Raw genomic sequence first — 24,174 nt, 5'->3', positions numbered from 1 at the left:
CATCACTTTCATTCACTGACCATACCTCCATCCCTGTCATCACATCTTCACCTCTTTAACCACACACAAACACTTACACCTGCATTCATATTTTCATCTTATCTCAGTTTTCGACGCAGTTTTCCTTTAATTTATTTTCATTTTTTTTCCTTGCCTTGTTCGCTCACTTTTATCGAATCCTTCACACACACACACACACACACACACACACACACACACACACCTCCTGCAGGACACGAGAAAGGACAGTAATTCGACTTAATTCGAAACAACATTAATCGCTCCAGGAACCTCAGTACACATATCCAGTTGTTCATTTGTATCTGTCTTCTCCAAACGATTTTTGTATTATCGCTATCGCAGTGATCAGTGGTCTTCTGAAATGTCTGCATGCGTCCCTTCTCTGTTACGCCTGACACGCGTTACCTGTCTAGAAACGCACTCTCACCCCTTTTCTGTTCAACGCTAATGCAAGAGTTAACCGTTACAGGTATTCCCAGTCCTTTGTAATACAGCCTATGCGACTGGTCAGCTCTGCTACTGTATTCCTCAGTCTGTATATCCCTCTGCCAATTAACTTCAGTCATAATTTTAAAAGCAATAATATTCAGGCACCTCGATATGACCCATCGTGATTTTGGCTCTCTTTTGTTCATTTATTGTCTTGGAAATGACAGGTTTCTGTAGGCTTGCAACTATTGGTTCGTTCTCTGTATATAAAAAAGGTAGCAAGTTTGAGGGAAGATGATCAAGATGGCAGCAAAGGTCACAGAGACAGTCGATAGTCCCTCTGACTCCACTGCATGGATGTGTTTGTGTAGGGTTATCACTAGCTCTAAGATAATGCAGATTTGATTCAATAATAATAATAATAATGATGACGAGGATGAGGATGATATTAATAATAATAATCATAATAACAACAATAATAATAATGATAATAACAATAATAACAACAATAATTTTTTTTTTCCAGATCAAGCAGATGTTACTAGGATCAAAGGACACTGGGTGAATTAAGTTCATAAGCTGAAATTGAGTTTGTTGTGAGAATACATCAGTTCTGTGGCTGGGACCCTCTTTGGATATGAAAAGTTTCTGTCCGTGTTTCTTTTCGGGTATGAACAATTTCTGTTCATACCTGAAAAGAGGTATGGAGAGAAACTGTTCATACTAGGAGAGGTTCTTACTGGGACAGAAACTGTTGTATCCTCACAATATACACACTTCCAGTATGCGACTATGACTCATCAGTATGAATTATCACGACACAGCAACAACACATTAAAGAATACTACACTATGTCTTGTCACAGATGACTCTTCCACCTGTCCTCACTAAGATTGGATGGAAGGGATAATCATATTACAGCCTACTGACTGCAAAATACTGACATTTAATATCACGCCTGGAAAATTACTGAACACAACACAACCAACCCCAAGATTATGCCGACTCACATTCAGCCTCTTTTTTTAAAATTTATCCTTACTCCGGGTGCGGATGCTCAAAACTTTAGTCCCGGTCATTGCTCGCCAGCGCGGGACTAACATCAGCTGTGTTCACAATGGCTGCCGTCTGCGGTGTTCAAAACAGTTTGGGCGCCATGTTGTGACGTCAGCGGGACTATCTCGGGTCGCAACTCCATCAAAATTTACGACTGGTACCGAGCAGTCCTAAAGCCCATTCAGCACGGTCGTAAGGAAGCTTTGAGCCTCTCATCAGCGTTATCTACCCCTCAAAACATTAGTTAAGGCAAGTGTTTGTAATATATACAGGCATATAGCGGTATTTTATTATGGCAAGGATCACAGGGAACTCTCTCATGCATGATTTGAGCTTGGTTATCGAGTTTTAAGTGACTAGCTACTGAGGCCTCTTATGAATTGTAGATGTGCAGCATAATTTTATCTCATGAGACTATGAAAGCCTCCCTATGATGCCACACATTTGCTGTAAAATGTAGGCTACTCATATATTTTCATTAGGTATGGCATGTGAGCTGTTTTGCTTCTACAAACCCACGTTCTAAGTTAGATGTGGGCAGAATTGGTATTTTTTCCGGTATATTACAGTTTAGGACACTACTGGAATTTCACATTTTAACCTCCATTCTTTAGAGTATGCATATTGAATTCCAGAGGTGTCCTAAGCTGTTAATTTACTTTCTTTTTTTCCTTCAAGGACCTTTCATTAGCTCACAATTTTATTATGACCAGTATGGGCTGTGAAGTGATAGGTTAGGGTCTTTAGGTAAGGATAGGGTAAATGTTTACAAGTGCACCTGCCTTATGGTAATGAATTTGATATAGCTCAATAGGTACATCTTGATGTCTGCGTCAAATTATTCTAATTAATCCATGGCAAAATAATAGTCTTTGAGATATTAACAAAAACCCACCACCACTTTGCACTTAGCTTAAAACCTAACCTAACCTACCCTAGTCTAATCAGAAGCCTAACCTAACATTACTTAACTGCACCCCACTGACCTAAAAACAACTTAATCATAAGGCCTTGGCTTGACAACCTCCAAGCAGGTTTCGGGTTTAGGTTAGGTTAGTTAATTTAGGTAAATTAGGTTAGATTGGGACTAAAACATTGTTAGATAGGCCTAATGGTTATTAAATAATATAAAATGTCAAAGATTATAATTAGAAAAGAAAAACATTGCAAAACGGGTCTTAAGGAAAAACTTTCCAGTTTATTGACTAAACTGAATGCTTGAATTTTGTTTTTACGACCGAAACATCACGTTGAATTCTACTGACAGCATTGACAGGATCAGTAACATACTGCCAAGCTGCCGCCTTCATCCTGACTTCTGTTGCTGCACTGTCAAATGAAAATTTTCCCAATATAATGTCTTGCTTCTCTGCAACACTTGTTGCCATAGCCAGCAGCTTTGCATCAGAGAAGTTTGGGCGCCGAGGTCTCTTGGCTTTAGGTTCACCTTCCATTGTGCAGTAGTCTAGTATTAGACAAAGAAGCATGTGGCGAGTACCTGTGGCGGTGATTTTTGTTTTGTTACCAGCATGCTCGTGTTCTTAGAAACAACCTCCTTGATTCTCATTGGCTGCCTTTTTTGTTACATTGATTCTCATTGGTTGCTATCAGATCAGCTGGCGAACTGCCTGCCCTCTGCCGCATGATGGGACTAACACTTATACCCGCCCTACGACTGACCGCTTCTCGTTTGAACATTGGTGGAGGTGGTCAGTCATAAGGCGGGAATAACTTAAGACGGGACCAGAGGAGCGACCACCGACGGCGTGACTGAGATATGACCAGTTTTGAGCATCCGTGTGTGTGTGTGTGTGTGTGTGTGTGTGTATATATATATATATATATATATATATATATATATATATATATATTTAATGCAAGAAAGAAGGAACCAAAGGCCAGGAGCCAGCAAACTGTTCCTTCCAAGAAAAAAAAAATCAATGCAAAAGAGAACCAAATTCAAGATCCGTTCATTTTGAGATGCCTGGACACACTGCGTTTGAAAGACTGGAGATCATAGGCGGTAGGATATACAGACAGAGGGAGACAGTTGCAGAGTCGACCTGTTGCATAAATGAAGGACTGGGAATAACGGTTAACTCTTGCATTAGAGAGTTGGACAGAAAAGGGATGAGAATTAGTTGCTAGACGGGTGCTAAGCACCCGTCGTAGAGGTGGAGGAATGCAAGCAGACAGTTCAGAGGAGCAGTGACCATTGAAGTAGCTATAGAAAAGAGATAAAGATGCAACAGTGCAGCGAAGAGACAGGGGTTGAAGGGAGCCAGTAAGAGGAGGAGAGTTGATGAGACAAAAAGCCTTTGACTCCACCCTATTGAGAGGAGCTGTATGTGGAGAGCCTACCCACACATGAGAGTTGTACTCCAAACAGGGGCTAATAAATCCCGTGTATAAAATCAACAACTGTGCAGGGGTAAAGAAGGTACGGTGTCGGCTTAGCACACATAATCTCTTGGAAGCAGATTTTTACAAGAGGTGCAATATGATTTTTCCAATATAAGTCCCGAGTGAATGAAACCCCAAGCATGTTCAAGGATGATGCAGGATTGTGCGGGATATTATTAAATCTTAGCTTAGAGGGTACTCCTGTGGAAGATTGTGTCGGGTTGATAGGTGTAAAAACTGAGACTTTGATGCATTTAAAATAACAAGATTATTTTTATCCCAGTCAGAGATACGAGCCAAGTCAGACGTTAAGTGTGCCATAGCCTCATCCCTTGTTTGTTGAAGTAACTGCTGAGATGGACATTGTGGAAACCGAATGGAAAGGTGAAGGGTGGAATCATCAGCGTACGAGTGGATAGGGTTAGATGTACGGCTTAGAAGGTCATTGATGAATAAAAGGAAGAGAGTTGGTGATAGGACAGAGTCTTGAGGTACACCACTGTTGATAGATCTAGGAGAAGAACGATGGCCGTTTACAAAAGGCACAGATAGAAGGATAGAAACAGAAAGAGGGCAGTTTGGAAATTAAAGATTTATGCCAGATTCGATCGAAAGCCTTTGAGATGTCAAGTGCAATGGCAAAGCTTCCGCCAAAGTGCCGAAAGAAGGATGACTAGGAGTCTGAAAGGTAGGTGAGAAGATCACCGGTGGAGCGTCCCTGACGGAACCCTTGCTGACGATCAAAAAGAAGGTTGTGACAGGAAAGATGCTTTAAAATTTTTCTATCAAGAATTGATTCAAAAACGTTTGAAACACAGGATCTTAAAGCAACTGGACGATAGTTAGAGGGTTGGGAACGGTCACCCTTCTTTGGGACTGGCTGAATGAGAGCAAACTTCCAGCAAGAAGGAAAGGTACAAGTTGACGGTCAAAGGCGAAAGAGTTTATCTAGGCAGGGTGTAAGCACTGAAGCACAATTCTTGAGGACAACAGGAGGGACTCCATCAGGCCCTTATGTCTTATTAGTACTGAGGCCAGTGATGGCAGAAAATACATCAGCTGAAGAAATTTGAATGTCAGCCACGAGGAAGTCTGAGGGAGGAAGTGATGGAGGAACAGCACCGGAATCAACTAAGGTGGAATTGGAGGAAAAAGTCTGAGCGAAGAGATCTGCATTATCAGTAGAAGAAATAGCTACAGAGCCATCAGAACAGAAAAGAGGAGGGAAGGATGATGAGGTAAAGTTGTTAGAAAGGTTTTTGGCGAGATGCCAGAAGGAGTGGGAAGAATTCGAGTTGGAGAGTTGAGAGCACTTAGTACAGATGAAATTATTTTTAGCACTGCGAAGAACAGACTTAGCACGATTCCGGTCAGAAACATAAACTAGATGTGATTCAGGGGTGGGTTGGCTCTGGTACCTTTTATAGGTCCTCTCCTTGTGGACAGCATTAGAACAAACGTGATTAAACCAAGGCTTTCTTGCATTAGTCAAAGGATATGAGAAAGGAATGTATACTTCCATGCCTGAGAGAATAACATATGTAATGCGCAAGGCACACCCAGATGGCTTCCGGCCATGGAAGCAAAAATCATTCCATGGAAAATCAAAGAAGTACTGTCTGAGGGCCTCCCAATCTGCAGCTCCGAAGTGCCACAGACGACGTTTCTTTGGAGGGTCCACAGGCCGTACTGGAGCGATAAGACAGGTTTAGGTAATAAGGTTGTGATCGGAGGAGCCCAACGGAGAGGAAAGATTAAGAGTGTAAGCAGAAGGATTAGTTGTAAGGAAGAGGTCAAGTATGTTGGAGCTCTTTCCAGGGCGGTCAGGGATACGGGTAGGGTGCTCTACGAGCTGCTCTAGGTCATTAAGGATAGAAAAGATGTAGGCTTGTTCACCAGGTGGATCAGTGAATGGAGAGGAGAGCCAAAGGTGGTGGTGAACATTGAAATCTAAAATGGAGATTTCAGAGAAAGGAGAAAGGGATAGAATGTGTTCCATAGTAGAAGTAAGATAGTCAAAGAATTTTTGATAGTCAGTAAAATTAGAGGATAAGTAAATGGCGCAGATATATTTAGTCAGAGAATGACAAGAACGCCGAACCCAGAGAGTAGAGAATTCAGAAGAATCGAGTTCAGGAACACGAGAGCAAGATAAATCGTTGCGTATATGTACAGAACATCCAACTTTGGCTTTGAAATGAGTAAAGAGAAAGTAGGAGGAAACAGAAAAGGGTTTGCTGTCAGTTGCCTCAGACAGCTGAGTCTCTGTCAAGATGAGAAGGTGAGGTTTAGTGGAGGAGTGGTGGTGTTTGACAGAGAGAAAGTTGGAGGAAAGGCCGCGAATGTTGCAGAAATGAAGAAGTGAGTCAGACAGTGATTCCAGGCATCTCTCTGAGTCGTCACCGGGAGAGGGGCTGATGGTGGGGGAATTTATGGTCCCCCCCCCCCCGGGACTCCGAGGCCTGATTTTCTAATGCCGCCAATTTACTTTTAATTTTGAAAATGAAGTGTAGTGTATACTGTATATATATATATATATATATATATATATATATATATATATATATATATATATATATATATATATATATATATATATATATATGTGTGTGTGTGTGTGTGTGTGTGTGTGTGTGTGTATGTGTGTGTGTACATATAAATATAGATAGATAGATAGAAAAATATAGAATGTCTATCATCCTGTGTAGCATCGTCTGGTTACATCATCAAGCGCATCTTCATATATAAGAAGTGTTGGTGATGGGAGTCTAAAAGAGACATGCTTCAGCCTAGTTAAATAATATATTACTCGTGTTCACAGCACTTGCCAAACTCTTTGAAGGCTATAGAATGATATGTGGTATGGCAATAGACTACGAGTTGGGTCATGGATCAATCTAACAGACCAGGGGAGAACTTGCGTTATACACGGTCGCCTATATATAACGCACCATTTCCTATCCACCGGGCGATTTCTAGTACGTTGTGGGGTCGGCTCAATCAGTGTTATTATCCACCCCTGCGTCATTTATTAATTTCCTACCCTCTCCGCCACACCCCGCCCGCACTAACCAAGTGAGCCGTCCCCGAAACACATAAAATACTGCCACGTGATTTTCTAATGGAGTGCAATATACGGGCCAGCATGTAGATAAAACAGAAACACCTGAAGCTTATATAAGTTGAGGTGAAATAAGAGTTAGAGCACACGGATCAGGGTTGAGGGCCGTATTTAAGGTGGCATATGATACTTCGTAACACCTCTTCCTAGGCGGTTTATTTGGATATTACACATTGATAATTATTTTCTTCTAGGTTACTCATATATTTCGAGCACTGTCTTAGTTTGCTTCAGTAATGTATAAGAGGATAAGGAGGTGTTTTATGCAATATCGCTAAGGAACACATGCTATGAAGTTCCCAAAACATCTTAGAATACGGCACTAAGATTCACGGACAAACTAATTCAGATTAACAACCTCTCGTGACTCATATATCTTTTTACAGGAATGATAAGGAGGGGAGACTACTGATTCTTCCTGTCTCTACTGTTTTTCCTGCAGAAATAAATCTAAATTTTGAGAGGAGAATTATGACAGGTTATAACTAATTTTGCAGGAGGGCCAAGAAAAGATTACAGACTCACACGTCTCGTATTCTTTCCGTTTAAACAGATTTGAGCTACTAATAAGAGTAAAGCTGTTCGCAAAGCTCAGTCCAGTCCTGGCAAGTGTGCTCCGTCCTTATTTAAAAAAAAAAAAAAAAAAAAAAAAAAAAATCTTCGCCAAACAAAAGAGGATAATCCAAGACACTGGAGCTGTTGTCAGAGAGTGTGTAAGAAATGAATGTCGAGACTGAGTGGTATCCCAAGTGACCATGGAGAATTCGTAACGTTTCTTCCTTAGCAGTTTAGTTTACATTATAACATCTCCGTATCCTCTTGTACGTTATTGATGCAAGTTTTGTCGATATAAAATTATATAAAATAATATACAAGAGAGTGGAACTTAAATCGCTAAGGAACAGATGTTACAAAGCCTCCTATGCCATACGCTCCTAACACTTGCCACAGGATTTCTTGCAGTAGAGTTGCATGTATTCTGGGTTGGCCTGGCACTGACCCAGCTTGCTCCAGGAGTGGCAGTACATGTTCTTGTCCACACACTTCCTTGGCTCGGTATGACCTGGTGAAATAAGAACAAAAATATTTTATGTGAATAGCTGCGCTTTTATTTCTTGTGTTTTACCCACTGATAATAACATGAAAATCACTCGAAACGACAGGAATTAAAGATGGTGTTCAAATGATTTCATTTCTCTATCAAGTTGCCCTATTTAACAGATGCAATGGTTGGCAAACATCTGTGGTAAAATCGTCTTCCATAAGCAACAATAGGCAAACCTCTTTATATTTTCTCTTTACCTGGTGTACAGTGTACATTTGGACATTAAAACATACGTAGTTGACGTGTTTTAAATTTCTAAAAGACTGTACAAACGTGAAGTGCATACAGAACGCGTCAGACAGTTATACGATGTAACCACGAAGCAATGGATCATATTATACAGAGATCCAGATTTATCAGATTGATGATAACTATTATGAAGTGTAATTTTGTGTGTACCGTTCGGCCTAATTGGTGGAGCTACGAAGGTTTGAATGACTGGTAGACTGATGTGTGGTCCATTTCTACTGGACATAGTGTTGATCGTCCTCCTACTTTTATACTTTCTTGTTCCTGTTTCTGAAGCCTTTTCACCGCATGCAGGTTCAGTGGGAGAGGGTTAAGATAATGTTGTTGTTGTTGTTGATGATGGTGAAGACAACCATATTCATTGCAGGCCGACAACCTATAACTGATGATGACATGGTACTTATCGGCAGATGCTACGTTAGCGTGAGGATGAACCCAAGTATTCACGCGTAACAAATGAAGCTTGGTATGCCTGTGCACAGTAATGCATATTAATGTTGTTGTTGTTGCTGTTGTTGTTGTTATTGTTGTTGTGTGCGTGTGCATATGTGCATATGGATATATATGTGTGTGGGAAACTAACCTGCCGAGGGGTCTTGGCAGAGACCGCAGGACTTCTTGCAGTAGATATTCATGTACCCGGGGTTGTTGGTGCACTCTGCATTAGCGCTCCATACGCTGCAGTAAACATCCTGATCCTGGCACTCCTTACCTGCGGCACCACCTGGCATTACTTGGTGGTAAGTTGCCGAGCCGCACCTTACGACGGTCAGTGTCGAAGTTTTTAAGTTCCCCCAGTCTGAGCATACCCCGCCCCGCCCGCTGCCATTATTATGAAACCAACACCTAGCAGTATTTACACTGCCCGAACTTCTGCATTCTTCAGATTTACTGAGTCTACATCGCAAGTAGGAGTAACCCATTCTCCATGCCATGAAGCTCAATTGCACAGCAAGGGAAAAAAAGCTGAATTTTCTTGCTGAGTGTGAAGCTAAAGAGGCAGAGCCATACATCAACACTAAATCCAGTGTCGTAGTCCAGTACGTTACTTCCTCTCACGTAGACGGGCGGTGGCCAGGGGAACCTTCAGCGCGGGGGAACAGTCATACTATAACACTGCCCACTAGTAATTTGTATGTTTATATTCAGGCAACAGACTAGTAGCGTCATTTCCTTCAAGATGCCTTATTTAATGCTACATGTTAGAAACATAACCAATGTAAGGAAAAATATCAGAATTTTTTTTTTTAGTTAATTTAAGGCATTAGTCGACTGTGACTGTTATGGTGTTACCTGGAATAATTTCACTGTATGATAGCAAAGTGCACCTAACCACGCTTCGTGTGAGTTTAATGTCCAAATCCCCGAAAGTGACTGGGTAGAGTTTCCCTGTTTGTCCTCCTTTTCACTGAAATTTCTACAAATTTTTCGAAAAGAAAGTATTATGATGCTATCCCTTATCAGTATTTGGTTTCTTAAGCGATCGTTATGCAGTAAATGAGTAGCCCATAGCGTCAAGCGGTGGGAAGTGAAAACTGAAGGATGTGTGTGTGTGTGTGTGTGTGTGTGTGTGTGTGTGTGTGTGTGTGTGTGTGTGTTTGTGTGTTCGGGTAGCAAGATACAGGATATGGCAGCGTAATATAAAAAAAATATATACACAGCATTACGTTCGGACATAAATAAGATACTGACTTTGCGTGTAGATTCACGCCTTGTAACCACTAATAAGAGTTCGTGAAGTAGAAGTCACTCTCAGTTTATGCGTGATATGATACACATCCTTCACGGAGTCAGCGAAGCTCCAATACTCCAGTAATAAATGTAAATAAATTGTAGTATTTACGATAATCAACTGCACAGTTGCTTTTGAGTATGTATGATTATGTGAACAACAAAACTCCAAAACATACAAACGCTTTAAATGAAACTGTATCAGTGATCATTGCTGTCCAGCAGCTGATATTCCGAGTCAGGTTCAGAGTAATGTCCTCCTAGAGGGTGTTCAGATCAATTTTGTGCTCAGAATCGGTCGAGTTTTTGCGCACGCGCGCGTGTGTGACCAGACTGATGTCTTAAGAATATTTTGGCCACCTATGTGCTCCTGCAACGAATTTGCTGCTGCGGGGCATGAGGTCATCACGCCCTAGGAAGAGCAATTGTCCTCGTAAGTGCGGCAAGCGAAGGCAGTTGTGCACTGTTACTCATTACATCCCCGTCATTTTAATGCCAGTTATCAGAATCAAAGACTTCTACAACCCAACTACCCGACGCGAGAATTGAGAATCATTCACAGTATCTAAAAATCTCTCTACATCCTTATTTGTAATGACACCAACAGCAGACATTAACATTACCATTTTTCTTCAGCATAAGTAATTCTGTACTTGCTATATAATTTGCCATCAACTTCAGTCAAGTACTGCAGCTACAACAGTTGAGTTCATTTCATGATGAAGATACGTAACTTCTTTTCAGATGACAGGTTAATATCACTTCAGGAAAGATAATGCTACAGGTCTTCGTTATTTCATTTCATCATAGTCCATTTGGCCTTCTGTGTCACTGCTAACATCTCTCAGTCATTGCTGAGGTCAGAAAAACTGGCCAGAAGATGTGATACCATTATAACAGAGCAATTTTTTTTTTCTTTTAACTTATAAAGATACCTAACCCTTTTTTGTGTAGTTCATAGGCCCACTGTAGTGAGACTGGACTGGAGGGCTGAATATTTTGGCTTAGAACCAACGAATATTATTCCTACTTCATAAGTAATTTTCTTCGATTCATTCAACCACCATTTAGCATTCAGTTATTGGAGTAACCCGGTCCTGTTCGGTACAAACAAACCGACAATACCACTTCAGCAACAAATTACATCAGCAGCTGTTGTATGGTATATTGCAGGGGACCACCACCTGTTTACCATTATCGGAACTTTCCATATAATTACAGGCTTGGTTTTATTGATGCGGGTGTGCACTAGTGTATGTGTTGTAGTGAGCACACTTGTGTAGTACTGTGTGTGCATATATATGGTGTGTGCGCGGGTGTGTATTGATCTAATGAAAGTGGGAGGGTGCAGATGCAGGTACTGGTTCTAGGTTTATGGAAGGGTCAGCGACCGAGTGTGCTCTTTGTATAGTTGATTTGTTTGTGTCTGAGAGCTCAGCTAATTAATGCTTTCCTGCTTGGCTCATCAGATATGCAGGCACAGTGACTGAGTGAGGGGATGATGGACAGGAACGACTGTGTTGACATGGGGTAGTGTGTCGGTATGAAAGCATCATCAATGGTACAATAGTTTTATACATACATATATATATATATATATATATATATATATATATATATATATATATATATATATATTATTTCATTCATGTATGTATACCGGTATATATATTAATATTCCTCTAACGATTACAATGCTTCCCACAATACTAACAAGGGGATTGTTCTGGTAGTCCATCCTAAAATGAACCCAAATGAGATGGCCTTGCTTAACAGTATGCTAGAGAACCTGGGTGATGAGAGATGCACTAGTGAACTGGAGAAAATGTAGTGACTGTCCCTTTGTAAAAAAATGGAGGTAAATGAAGTGAATTATGTTGGGCGTTATACGTTAACTCTCCTCTGGTTGGAATTTACAGTATTCTATTCTAGCCAACACCAGGCGATTTCATTCACCTTAGAGTGAATTATATGAGCCTGAGTATTAATACTGGCACCATTAACCCTCTTTTAGTCGGAACAGCTAAAATATTCTACTCCAGCTAAAGGTTGACAATTTTCTTTATCAGAGATTGTCATAAGAGCCTGAGAGTGTTAGGTACAAGGAAAAACACTGTAAAAATAAGATAGATATCGATGACATGCATAATAAACAGATTGGTTTCCGGACGTGATTAGATGTATGAATTCATACCGATTTTGCAATCAAGGTAGACATTCGAGAAAGCACCAGTATGTAGACAGGACTGAGAAACATAGGGCATTGAGGAATTTGTCAACAGCATTATACCACGGTGAACAAGAAGGGATTGTGGAAGGTATTATGTATGTAAGGACTGGAAGGAAACCAACAGAACGTCTGTAAGAATAAATGGAGGTTTGAGTGGGTCATTATCTACGCCAGAATATGACCAAGGCGTGAGATACCCCTATGATTGTTATATGTATCAATGTGGTTACGGGAAAGGTCAAAGTGAGGTTACTGGAAAAGTGAGTGAAAATGACGACGGACGGTGAATGGAAGAATGCTTAAAATATAATGTATGTAGATGATACTGTGCTGTTTCCTAATTATACATAGGCCCTATGGCCATAGTTTGTTGATATCTGTGAGCAGCTGTACCTAATACAGTAGAAGGCAAGAGAATGGTGCCTGCAGAGACGAGAGGTAACCAGTGTTTATGCACGGATGATTAGAGCAGAAATGAATCGGTGAAATATTCTAAGTAACTCGGAACACTGATTCCTTCCACCCTAAGACGTAGCATTAATTCTGTTCTTGGTATGTCCAGAAGATTTCACTCAGGTTAGGAGCCGCTTTTCGAACTGGAGGGGCTAATTCGTTTGCCATTTATCTACTCTGGGATATATAATATAATGAAAATAATAAAGACAGCAATATTCAAACAGAAGATGTATCACAAGGCTAAAGGTATTACTAGTCCAGAGAATGAGGAATATGTACGACAGTAAAATTCCGAGAGGCATAAGGAAAAAGGGTAAATGGTGGTATGTAGGCCTCAACCTGAGACAGATAATTCAGCACAGGTATCACCTTTATTATTCGTTTTCTTTGTCTGCCCTTCTTATTACTCTTCTCTCCTTTTCAGGTGGCTTTACACTGAGAGACAAACCAAATCGTTGCCTGTAAGCCGGGAAACCATATACAACGCTGGTTGGTAATCATATAACCAACCCATACATGTTCCCTACGTGTCAACAAGTGGGTTGGCGGACGGCTAGTGCTCCTCCCAGTAAAACAACTAACTCACAAGACAAACGGCCGCCTCTTACGGGATTATGGCGTCTGGCTATGCATAGAAAGTTGCAAGAGTGCTGTTTTGGTACCCGTATTATTATATACTCGTAAGTGTGAAGCATTGTTATGGCATGAACATGAAGAGTCAGGTATAAAGGCAAGGGCTGTGGTACTGTTGAGGAATATATAAGGTATAAGCGTAAGTAATGTGATGCAGTTGAAGAATATATATGGTATAAGGGTAAGTAATGTGGTACTGCTGAAGAATATGTAAGGTATAAGGGTAAGTGATGTGATGCTGTTGAAGAATATATAAGGTATAAGGGTAAGTAATGTGGTACTGCTGAAGAATATGTAAGGTATAAGGGTAAGTGATGTGATGCTGTTGAAGAATATATAAGGTATAAGGGTAAGTAATGTGGCACTGCTGAAGAATAAGTTATAAGTTATAATATCAAAGAATGGAAGAGTAGAATGGATATATGACTTTATCACTTGGGCGTTCTGTTGATTCTGTCTCTCTCTCTCTCTCTCTCTCTCTCTCTCTCTCTCTCTCTCTCTCTCTCTCTCTCTCTCTCTCTCTCTCTCTCTATCCATCTATCTAGCTATCTATCTATCTACCTGTCTATCTGCCCATCTATCTATCTATCTATCTATTTATCTCTCTCTCTCTCTCTCTCTCTCTCTCTCTCTATATATATATATATATATATATATATATATATATATACGCGGAATCATCATGAGCCATATCAAGTCCACTGCTGAACAAATGCCTCCTCCAACCTTCTGCCTGAATTCCTTGACTGAGCCAATATCTATCAGGTTTTGCCTGCACACTTCTCTCTCTCATCTCTCCACCTCCTGACTGGCCTTTTTCTTCTATGCTTGCAGTCTCTAAAAGTCCAATCAGTCAGCCTCTTGCTCCATCGGTTATCCCAGGTTCTTGCTACATGACGTGCCCATCTCCATTTCACTTCTTTTATAACTTCTGTAATGTCCTTTAGTCTGCTCTCCCATCCAAGTTGATCTCATGGTGTCTCTAAAAGATATTCCCATCAGTGACCATTCCATTGCTCTTTGAGAACGGATTACCTTCTTTTCCATTAAATATTTTGTCAGTTTCCAGGTCTCACATCCGTAAGGCATAGCTGGGATTATACATCCCAGGCACGGATTTAGGGAGGGGGCGTGAGAGGCGAACGCCTCTTCTTTTTTCGGCAGTCCAATGATTACTTTTAGTAAAAGAACATTGACATTTATCAAAATATATGCAATATATGCTTTATTGTCCTTGCATTCGATTGTATTATTGTATCCCTATAATCCAAAGAAGTACAGTAATTGTGCATTTTGACTTTTTAACTCCTTAAATACATTAAGTTATAATTCTGCTAGGAATCTCGTTCCCCCTTTTCCAAAGTACTGGATCGGGACCTGCATTCGTTACATACTTTTCGTTTCATACATACTGGCAGGCTACTTTTCATTATGTCTTTATATTTACCAAAAGCTTTCCATCCAATTTCATGTTTTGTTTTTTTTCGTATATGCCCCAAGTAACTGTACTCCTCAACTTCTTCTAGAGTTTCTTCATTTAAAGTATTATGGTGACACTTTTTGGTGTATCTGGATTAAACATTAGTTTTACTCAGATTCATCTTTAGCCCTGCTTTGAGACTTTCTCTATTTAGATCATTTAACATTTTTTTCAATGTTTCTGCTGTTTCTGAGATTAGGACAGTATCATCTGCAGATCTTAAGTGCTTTGAGTTTTCTCCATGTTTGCTCCTTTGTTCGCCGATGTTAGCTTTCTGAAAATGCTTTCAAGGCATGTTGTAAACAATTTTAGTGAAACTGTATCACCCTGAAGCAGCCCTTTCTCAGTCTTAATTTTTTCTGAGTTTTTATGTAACTTAACTGTAGCAGTTCCCTCCTTGTATATATTTTCGAGCACCTTGACAATGTTCTCGTTTACTTCTTGAATCCACAATGAATTAATAATTGCTATGTCCTCCACTGAGTCGAAAGCCTTTACATAACTGAATACCCGCTTCGGAATCCGACCTGCACACTAGGTAAATTTTGCTCCAGATTTGGTTATATTCTGTTCGTAAGGACTTTAGTGAAGAGTTTGTAAATAACGGATTAGCTAATAGGTCGATAGTTATTAAGTTCTTTGAAGTCGCCCTTCGTGTAAAGCAAAATAACTATTGCATTACACCATGTTTTGGCAATCTTCTTTATACATTGGGTAAATAAATCAACAAGCCAGTACAGTATTGAACCTCTACTCTTGCATCCAACAGTAAATATGCTACTACTCTACCTTCTGCTGGGGCCTTTCCTGTTTCCACACTTTTAAGAAAAAGGTTTACTGAATCTGGTTTTACATCTGGTATTCTGTATCATTAGTATCTTTTATAAAGGGTCCAACATGTTTGCATGCGTCAGCCTTGATCACCTAATAGCAGAACCCAAGCTGCTCGATTTCTGGCAGCCTCCCAATTCCGTCCCTTATCCCTGAGGTCACACTCTATGACCTCGCCCCTGGTCTTTTTCGATCTGCCTCTAGCAACCCTACCCCCGACGTACAGTACACACTTCTCATTTTCCGCATCCAATTGTCATCCTCCATCCTCTTGTGTGTGTGTGTGTGTATATATATATATATATATATATATATATAGATAGATAGATAGATAGATAGATAGATAGATAGATAGATATGTGTGTGTGTGTGTGTGTGTGTGCAGTCCTGCCTTCGCTGGTGTGTGAGGCCATTTGTTTCGGTACTACCTTACATTTCACAGTGTACCAAGAGGGATACAGGCTGTCATAATTTGATCTGAAATTTAATTGCATGTATGTAATTTGGTCATAGAACCTACTTGTACCATGGATATAATCAGAGATGTGTAGTGCAGTGATATCGAGTCCCTTTATCACACATAAACATCCTGTTTAAATGCAATACGTAAGGATAAGCTTATGTACAGTAAATATACGAGTTTATATCGGGAATAAGTTACGCGACCTAAGTACGAATACACAGCAGGAGTATGAATACGTCAAGAGAGAGAAATAGTAGAATACTGACGCCAGTACTCACCGCACTGTCTACAAGCCTTCCTGCAATTGATGTTCATCCAAACTGGGTTCTTGACGCACTCGTCCATGTCAGCCCAGGTCTGACAATACTTCGAATCGTTGTCTGCGCACTCCTCCGTCGCCGCCGCGATGATGGGTATGTTGGTCGTGTTGTAGAAGGTGGAAGTGTTGGCGCAGTTGTACAACTTCTGCAGCTTTTCGACGTCCAGCTGTGGATAACACTGGTCACATTCCATATACCGATGACACCACACAGTCGATGAAATGACCTACGTCTGCATTCTCGTTTGCTTAAGTAACTTTGTATCACCTTTTCCTTAACGATTTATTTTGCATAATATTGATGTATATTGCATATATAATGCAAAGAATATTAATGTACCATATGCATAATAAAATGACAAAGGAAAATTTCTAGAGGGCCTCCTTAATGGGATTACGGGACTTAGAAACCAATTTCTGTATACCGTCTTAATTGTGGAACTACTGTATAAAAATACAACTGCTGAAAGGAAGTAGGGGCGCTGATATTTTTGTGGGGAGAAAATTTGAAATTCCCCAAATATAGAACAAATGTGACCAGCATTGCCAATTTACTTTCATGAAGAGGTGATGAATTATTATATCAAATATAATTCATAAGCTATTACAGAATATACAGTACTTACATTTTAGCGCCACAGTTCATTTAATTTTCATATGTGTAGACAGCGTTTTAAAATAACGTAACAACAACAGTGACATCATCATCATCATCATCATCATCATCATCACCAACAACAACAAGGTACCAAATATCCTACTCTAAAATATCTTTGCTGTTGTCCTGTGCCTGTACAGTACTCCTAAAGTCTCACCCTCCACTGCCTACACACACCTACTTTGGAAAAGCCATGGCGCTGTCCCATCTCGTAGCCTGTCTCTCTCGGGATAATGGTTGGCTGTCTTCCCTTTGCAAATGCATACGGGCCGTAGTGCATCACAGACTCTGAGGAGACAATAAATGAAAGAGAAGGCTATATTACTCATTCACCCGTCTAGGATTCTGAGTTACATTTGTCAGCAAATTTGCAGCCACTTCACTGGACTGATATATACTTTAGAGAGAGAAAAAAAAAAGTCATATTCAACAGTTTTGCAACTACTGTATACTCGTTTTACCTTAACTTGGCCCAGATTTTCGTCCTTCTGCAGTTTATTTCACATAGCTCAGTGTGCGAAAGAGACAGTGCTATAGTTCTGCACTCATTTCGTAGAACTTTCTCGTGACTACTGTAGTGACATTTTCTAGAGGGACTCTGTCGCTGCCACTCAGCATTCAAGATAGAGATATGGCAATTTTAGACCAAGTTAAAGAAGAAGGAGCATAGTTCGTATCACCGTCCAGTAACGTTGATGGGATAAAGGCTGACCAAGGTCGTAGGGCATGCCGAGACTTTGGATCTGGTCCCAACCGTACATCTTGAAGTTTGGCCACATGCCGTCCTGAACGTTGAATTTGTTGATGGTGATATAATTGTCGCGGTCAGAACGGGACTGCTCGTGCCAGAATCCCACCACGTGCATGAATTCGTGCATGACGATACCCACGTACAGGCACCCCAGTCCAAGCGACACCTGCTGCGCCCCCGACACCCGCCCCACTGAACTCGAGCACCTGTGACATACGCACACACCTGTCATTACATCTCCACCACACCTCCACTACTGTCATTTCACCCCTATCACAGTCATAGAATTTCCACTAACGTTACCATGCTTCTACCACACCATTACTATTACCACCCACAGCCATCGCACCTCAACCACTATCACCACACCTCCGCCACAGTCATTATATCCAGTCACCATAACTGTCGGTCTCTACATGTCAGTCACTATCACCAAACCAGCGACTAACCACAACTACACCACAGTCATCACACCTTCACCATTTGCTCCACACCACCACCGTTACCACATGTTCACCTTTATCACCATGCCTACACCACTACTACCACATTTTCACCACTAGCCACAGCCTCGAACTGCCACCACATCAGTACAGTCACTATTCTTTTTCCGCCGTTGCCACGCCACCGCACGCCCACCATGACACCATCATCACAGTACCACCACTGCACCACCACACTATCACCACCACACTTTCACCACAGTACCACCACCACACCCGCGCCACACCACCACCAACATACCTGCATCACACCTCCACTACCACACCCGCATCACACAACCACTAGCACTATATGATCACATTATCACCATCTCATCTGCACCACACAACCACCACCACAGCACCACACTACCAACATCACACTTACATCACACTCACTACAGATCCTGTACCACACTACCACCATCGCACCCGCATCATATTACCACCACCACATCTGCACCACACCACCACCACCACACCACCACCACCACACCTGCACCACATCACCACCACCACACCTGCACCACACTACCACCACCACACCTGTACCACACTACCACCACAACACCCGCACCACACAGCCACAACCACACATGCACCACACTACCACCACCACACCTGTACCACACTACCACCACAACACCCGCACCACACAGCCACAACCACACATGCACCACACTACCACCACCACACCTGCACCACACTACCATCACCACACCTGCACAACACTACCACCACCACACCTGCACAACACTACCACCACCACACCAGCACCACACCACCAGTACCACACCTGCACCACACTACCACCACCACACCTGCACCACACAAGCACAACCACACCTGCACTACACTACCACCACCACACAAGCACAACCACACCTGCACTACACTACCACCACCACACCTGCACCACACGACCACCACCACACCTGCACCACACTACCACCACCACACAGCCACAACCACACATGCACCACACTACCACCACCACACCTGCACCACACTACCATCACCACACCTGCACAACACTACCACCACCACACTTGCACAACACTACCACCACCACACCAGCACCACACCACCAGTACCAAACCTGCACCACACTACCACCACCACACCTGCACCACACAAGCACAACCACACCTGCACCACACTACCACCACCACACCTGCACCACACTACCACCACCACACCTGCACCATACAACCACCACCACACTTGCACCACACTACCACCACAACACTACCACCACAACACTACCACCACCACACGTGCACCACACTACCACCACGGCACGTGCACCACACTACCACCACCACACCTGCACCACACTCCCACCACCACACCTGCACCACACTACCACCACCACACCTGCACCACATCACCACCATCACACCTGCACCATATTACATCCACCGCACCACCACACTACTACCACCACTACACCATCACACTAACACCATTACATCTGCACCACACAACCACCACCACACCAGCACCACACAACCACCACCACACCTGCACCACACTACCACCACCACACCTGCACCACACTACCACCACCACACCTGCACCACACTACCACCACCACACCTACACCACACTACCACACCAAACTACCACCACCACACCTATAACCAACCACCGCTATCTCACGTGAGCCACAGTTCCATCACAGTACAATTACTGTTTGCACAACTACGTCATCTTCCTGCTGTTATTACCCATCACTCTCTCACTACAATGTCATCATATAACACCACAATACGACCACACTTTCACCACAGTCACCGCAATATCACCCCACTCCCACCACATTATTACCACACCCTCAGCATATTATTACCACACTCTCACCATACAACCACCGAACCACCACCACAATATCATCATGCCCTTCACCACACTATCACCATGCCCTGTATCACACTATCATAACACCATCATAAATAACTATAGTATCACCACACCCTCACCACATTACTACCATCCCCTCGTCAGTCGCCACATCACCACAGCCTGTCACACTACTACCGCACCCAGTTTTGCTTCCCCATCACCACTCACAAAGAATAAAGTGAGGTGAGTTAATACAGCACTGTCTATACATTCAAAACAATGGACAGCTACAATACACAAAAACAGTCCAAACAAAAGCACGAATTAAATGCCTGGTAATATTAAAAAAAAAAATAGTAAAAAAAAAATTGAGATAAATGGTACTGAACAATTACAATGGAAGTACAAAGCAACAGTATAACACAGTAGAAATAAGCAACTGTGCAAATAATAAAGAGAGAGAGAGAGAGAGAAAGAGGGGGGGGGGAAGAGATATCACTAACCCGTCCCCCTTGAGGATGTGTATATAATCCCTCTCTATGGTGCGTGGCACGAAGCGGATGCAGGACTTTTCATGAAACTCACTCATGGCCTTGGCGATGGTGCCCCTCTCGTTTTCATCTGTGCCGTGAGTTGGATGCATTGGAAAAAAAAAAAAAATAAGTATTCCGGCTTCTTTCTCTCATCATCCTACCCTTCGCTTACCGAATCACTAAAACACACACACACATACACACACTGTCAGTGGTATAGGACAAATTGCAGATGCCTATCAATCAACCACTGGTTACTTCCTATGTGGCACAAATTGGTAGAATCTGAACAATTCGCAGCACTGAAATAATGACGCATCACAGTTTGATAGCCCTCCCATTTTCGTACTTCTTGTTTCCTTGTTGCTAGTTCCGACCTCATTCCATCCTTTGGTGGAAGAAAAAAAAATGATGATAATGAAGATAATTACAGTTTTCTATCTATCTATCTACATTACAACTAGAAAGCGCTCAGCGAACGCATACCTCCGCCAATGCCATTGCCATGAAAAAGGAACCGGGTCCGGATCCATGGATATAGGATCCGGATCCAGATTCGGATTCGGATCCGCCTCCAAATTTAATCAATTCTTTCTTGGTCCATGGCCCACCTTTCCACAAAATTTCATTAAAATTCATTGAGAACTTTTGGATACATTGTGCGGGATACTCTGCATCCAGATCTGGATCCGGCCCAAAATTTAACCATTTCTTCCTTCGCCCATGGCACACGTTTCCACAAAATTTCATCTAAATCTGCTCATAACTTTTTTTTTTAGTATCCTGGATCCGGATCCATGGATACAGGATCCGAATCCGTGGTTATAGGAACCGGATCCGGATCAAGATCCCCCCCAATATGTAATTAATTCTCTCTTGGTCCATAGCCCACCTTTCCACATGTTTTCACTGAAATTCATGGAGTACTATTCGAGATATTATGCGGTATACTGCGGATACGGATCTGGATCCGGATTTGGCCCAAAATTTAATATTTTCTTTCTTGGCCTATGGCTCACCCTTCCACAAAATTTCATCAAAATCCGTTCATAACTTTTTGAGTAATCCTGCTAACAGACAAACAAACAGACAAAAAAAAAATTGCAGTGTAAAACATAACCTCCTTGGCAAAGGTAATGATGAAGCCATTTTTTGAGACTGGTGCATCAAAACAGAATGGATTTTTCTAAGAGAAAATACTGTACTGTAAGGTTTCAATATACTGTATGATTACCTAGAAACACAATTTCAGTATTACTGTCACTGCTTTTCTAACTGCTTCACTTGCCCCCTTCTGGGTGTATGGTCCTTTGCTAGGCTGTCGTACACTTAAGGGCAGTTGACAGGCCAATTTCCCCTTTGTGCATTATATAATCGAAAAACCTACTGTCATTTATTGGGGATCGAACCCAGCCGCATATGGTAAGGTCATTGCTCACAGGGGGGACATAACCACCAGTAAAGTGCTCTTTGTGAGCGCGTAACGAGCGAGCGAGCGTTTGTACAAATGCTTACCATTAAAATTTCATATTGGTGTAAACTTTCAACATTTCTGATGAGGTGGTTGAAAAATAACAGAAGAATAATTGAGCTAAAATATTTACTTTCTCATGTTTTTTTCTGTTGTTTTTTTCTGGGTGTTCATATAGCGAGGCGCCGTTGCACTTATCACACGCATAATATTCATTTCTCCTAACTTGCCGTGTCAACGAACTGCATTGGTAAAATCCAGGAATGGGAGGATTACCCTTGCTGATTTCACCCCCTAAACATAGAAAAAAATGTTCATATAAAATTATGAGCGTAATATCCGAAATTTAATTGTTAGAATTCATGAAAAAAAAAAAAAAAACTATTACAACAGGAAATCTTTTTAATTCGATTTCATGGTAGAGCATGTCAATTGAAGCCTTTGGTACATTCCCTTGGAACGCTGGGATTCCAAGGGGGTTTCTTTAGTCTCATGAGTAAATATATAGCTAAAAACAAAATCTGTGAATGTATCTACCACCTGCTGAAAGAATCTCTTCTCTGTCTTACATGGTGGAAAAGTTATTAGCCTCTGAAAACCATCGCGATTGGGCTATGTCATGTCGGGCCAGGCTGGGTCACATTAGGCTGCTCATTTCTCAGCTGAACGTAGAATAAATATCGCTTAGATCACTGCATTCGTTCGCACGTAACCAGACCACCTGATGACAAAAGCCAGTACAAGAGCACCTTAACACCACCTATTGAAATGACATATCAACAAGATATTACTTCCATCATTGCGATGATGCATTGACCATTATGAGCGAGTGAGGTCAGCAAGCTTAGTGAGGCAATGTCTACTCTACATTCAGCTGAGAAATGAGTGGCCTGACACGACACAGCCCGACTGCGATGGTTTTCAGAGGCTAACAACTTTTCTACTATGTGAGACAGAGAAGATAATTCTTCCAGTAAGTAGTAGATACATTCAATAAATTTTGTTTTTAGCTATATATTTACTCATGAGACCAAAGAAACCCCTTGGAATCCCAGCTTTCTAAGGGAATGTACCAAGGGATTCAGTTGACATGCTTCTCTATTATATCGATTTAAAGCACTATGAAAGTGACATGCGAAGTATGAGTTGTTTTTCACTTTTATATTTTGATTGCGCACGCTCATGCGTGTATATGTGTGTGTGTGTGTGTGTGTGTGTGTGTGTGTGTGTGTGTGTGTGTGTGTGTGAGAGAGAGAGAGAGAGAGAGAAATGTGACTATATTTTAGCTCAATAATTCTTCTGTTATTGTTCAACTACCTCACCAGATTGAAAGTTTATGCCAAGATGAATTTATGATGATAGGCGTATGTACAAGCGTTCGCTCGCTCGTCACGCGCTCACAAAGCGCACTTTACTGGTTTTATCCTTTTTATCACCAGACAGTTTCATTCATTTGAGGAGATACTTGTCGAATTGCTGAGGTGAAATATAGCCTTCGTTTAACTGAATAAAATTGTCTGGATGTAACAAAAACAAAATAATAAACATGTCACTAGACTGAGGGCTCTAAGAATGGCTGCAACACTCACAGGTTTGTTCTGGGTACCGTCCGACGATTCTATTCAAACCCAACGTGACAAAAATTTATATAGGGACACTTAATGGACACACAGATTACAAACACTACAAGGCAACAAAAGACTGCTTAAAAGGTAATGAAAGTCTATTAATAAAAAGATAACGGGATATTTTTAAGTTCTTAAGGAAAAAAGATACCAAAACGAGAAACGGTTACATAAATGGTACTAAATGGCTTCTCAAATGACTAGCCTAGTTAATATGAATATCTAGTTAAAGTACAAGAAAGAGTTGCAGAAAGGAGTAGCAAAGTATTCCTTAGATGGTAA

At 41.5% G+C, this 24,174-nt stretch overlaps 1 protein-coding gene across 1 annotated transcript in view; it reads right to left on the bottom strand.

Annotated features, from left to right (window-relative positions):
• Positions 1 to 7,965: 7,965 nt before the first annotated feature.
• LOC145393313 (zinc metalloproteinase nas-4-like) overlaps positions 7,966 to 24,174 on the bottom strand; it is a 29,729-nt gene continuing 13,520 nt past the window's right edge. Inside the window, exons 5-10 of the mRNA XM_080267421.1 lie at positions 20,767 to 20,884; positions 17,898 to 18,142; positions 17,367 to 17,473; positions 16,487 to 16,694; positions 8,968 to 9,108; positions 7,966 to 8,093 (exon numbers count right to left, since the gene is read on the bottom strand). Of these exons, the coding sequence (XP_080123547.1) occupies positions 7,966 to 8,093; positions 8,968 to 9,108; positions 16,487 to 16,694; positions 17,367 to 17,473; positions 17,898 to 18,142; positions 20,767 to 20,884 (947 nt within the window). The remainder of the gene's footprint in view (positions 8,094 to 8,967; positions 9,109 to 16,486; positions 16,695 to 17,366; positions 17,474 to 17,897; positions 18,143 to 20,766; positions 20,885 to 24,174) is intronic.

The sequence above is a fragment of the Coenobita brevimanus genome, chromosome 24 (genome assembly GCF_032717465.1).
Source record: "Coenobita brevimanus isolate Jiangsu-jjx chromosome 24, ASM3271746v2, whole genome shotgun sequence".
Taxonomy (NCBI): domain Eukaryota; kingdom Metazoa; phylum Arthropoda; class Malacostraca; order Decapoda; family Coenobitidae; genus Coenobita; species Coenobita brevimanus.
Note: the sequence above shows the minus strand (reverse complement) of the source record. Positions and strands in the feature narration are given on the sequence as shown.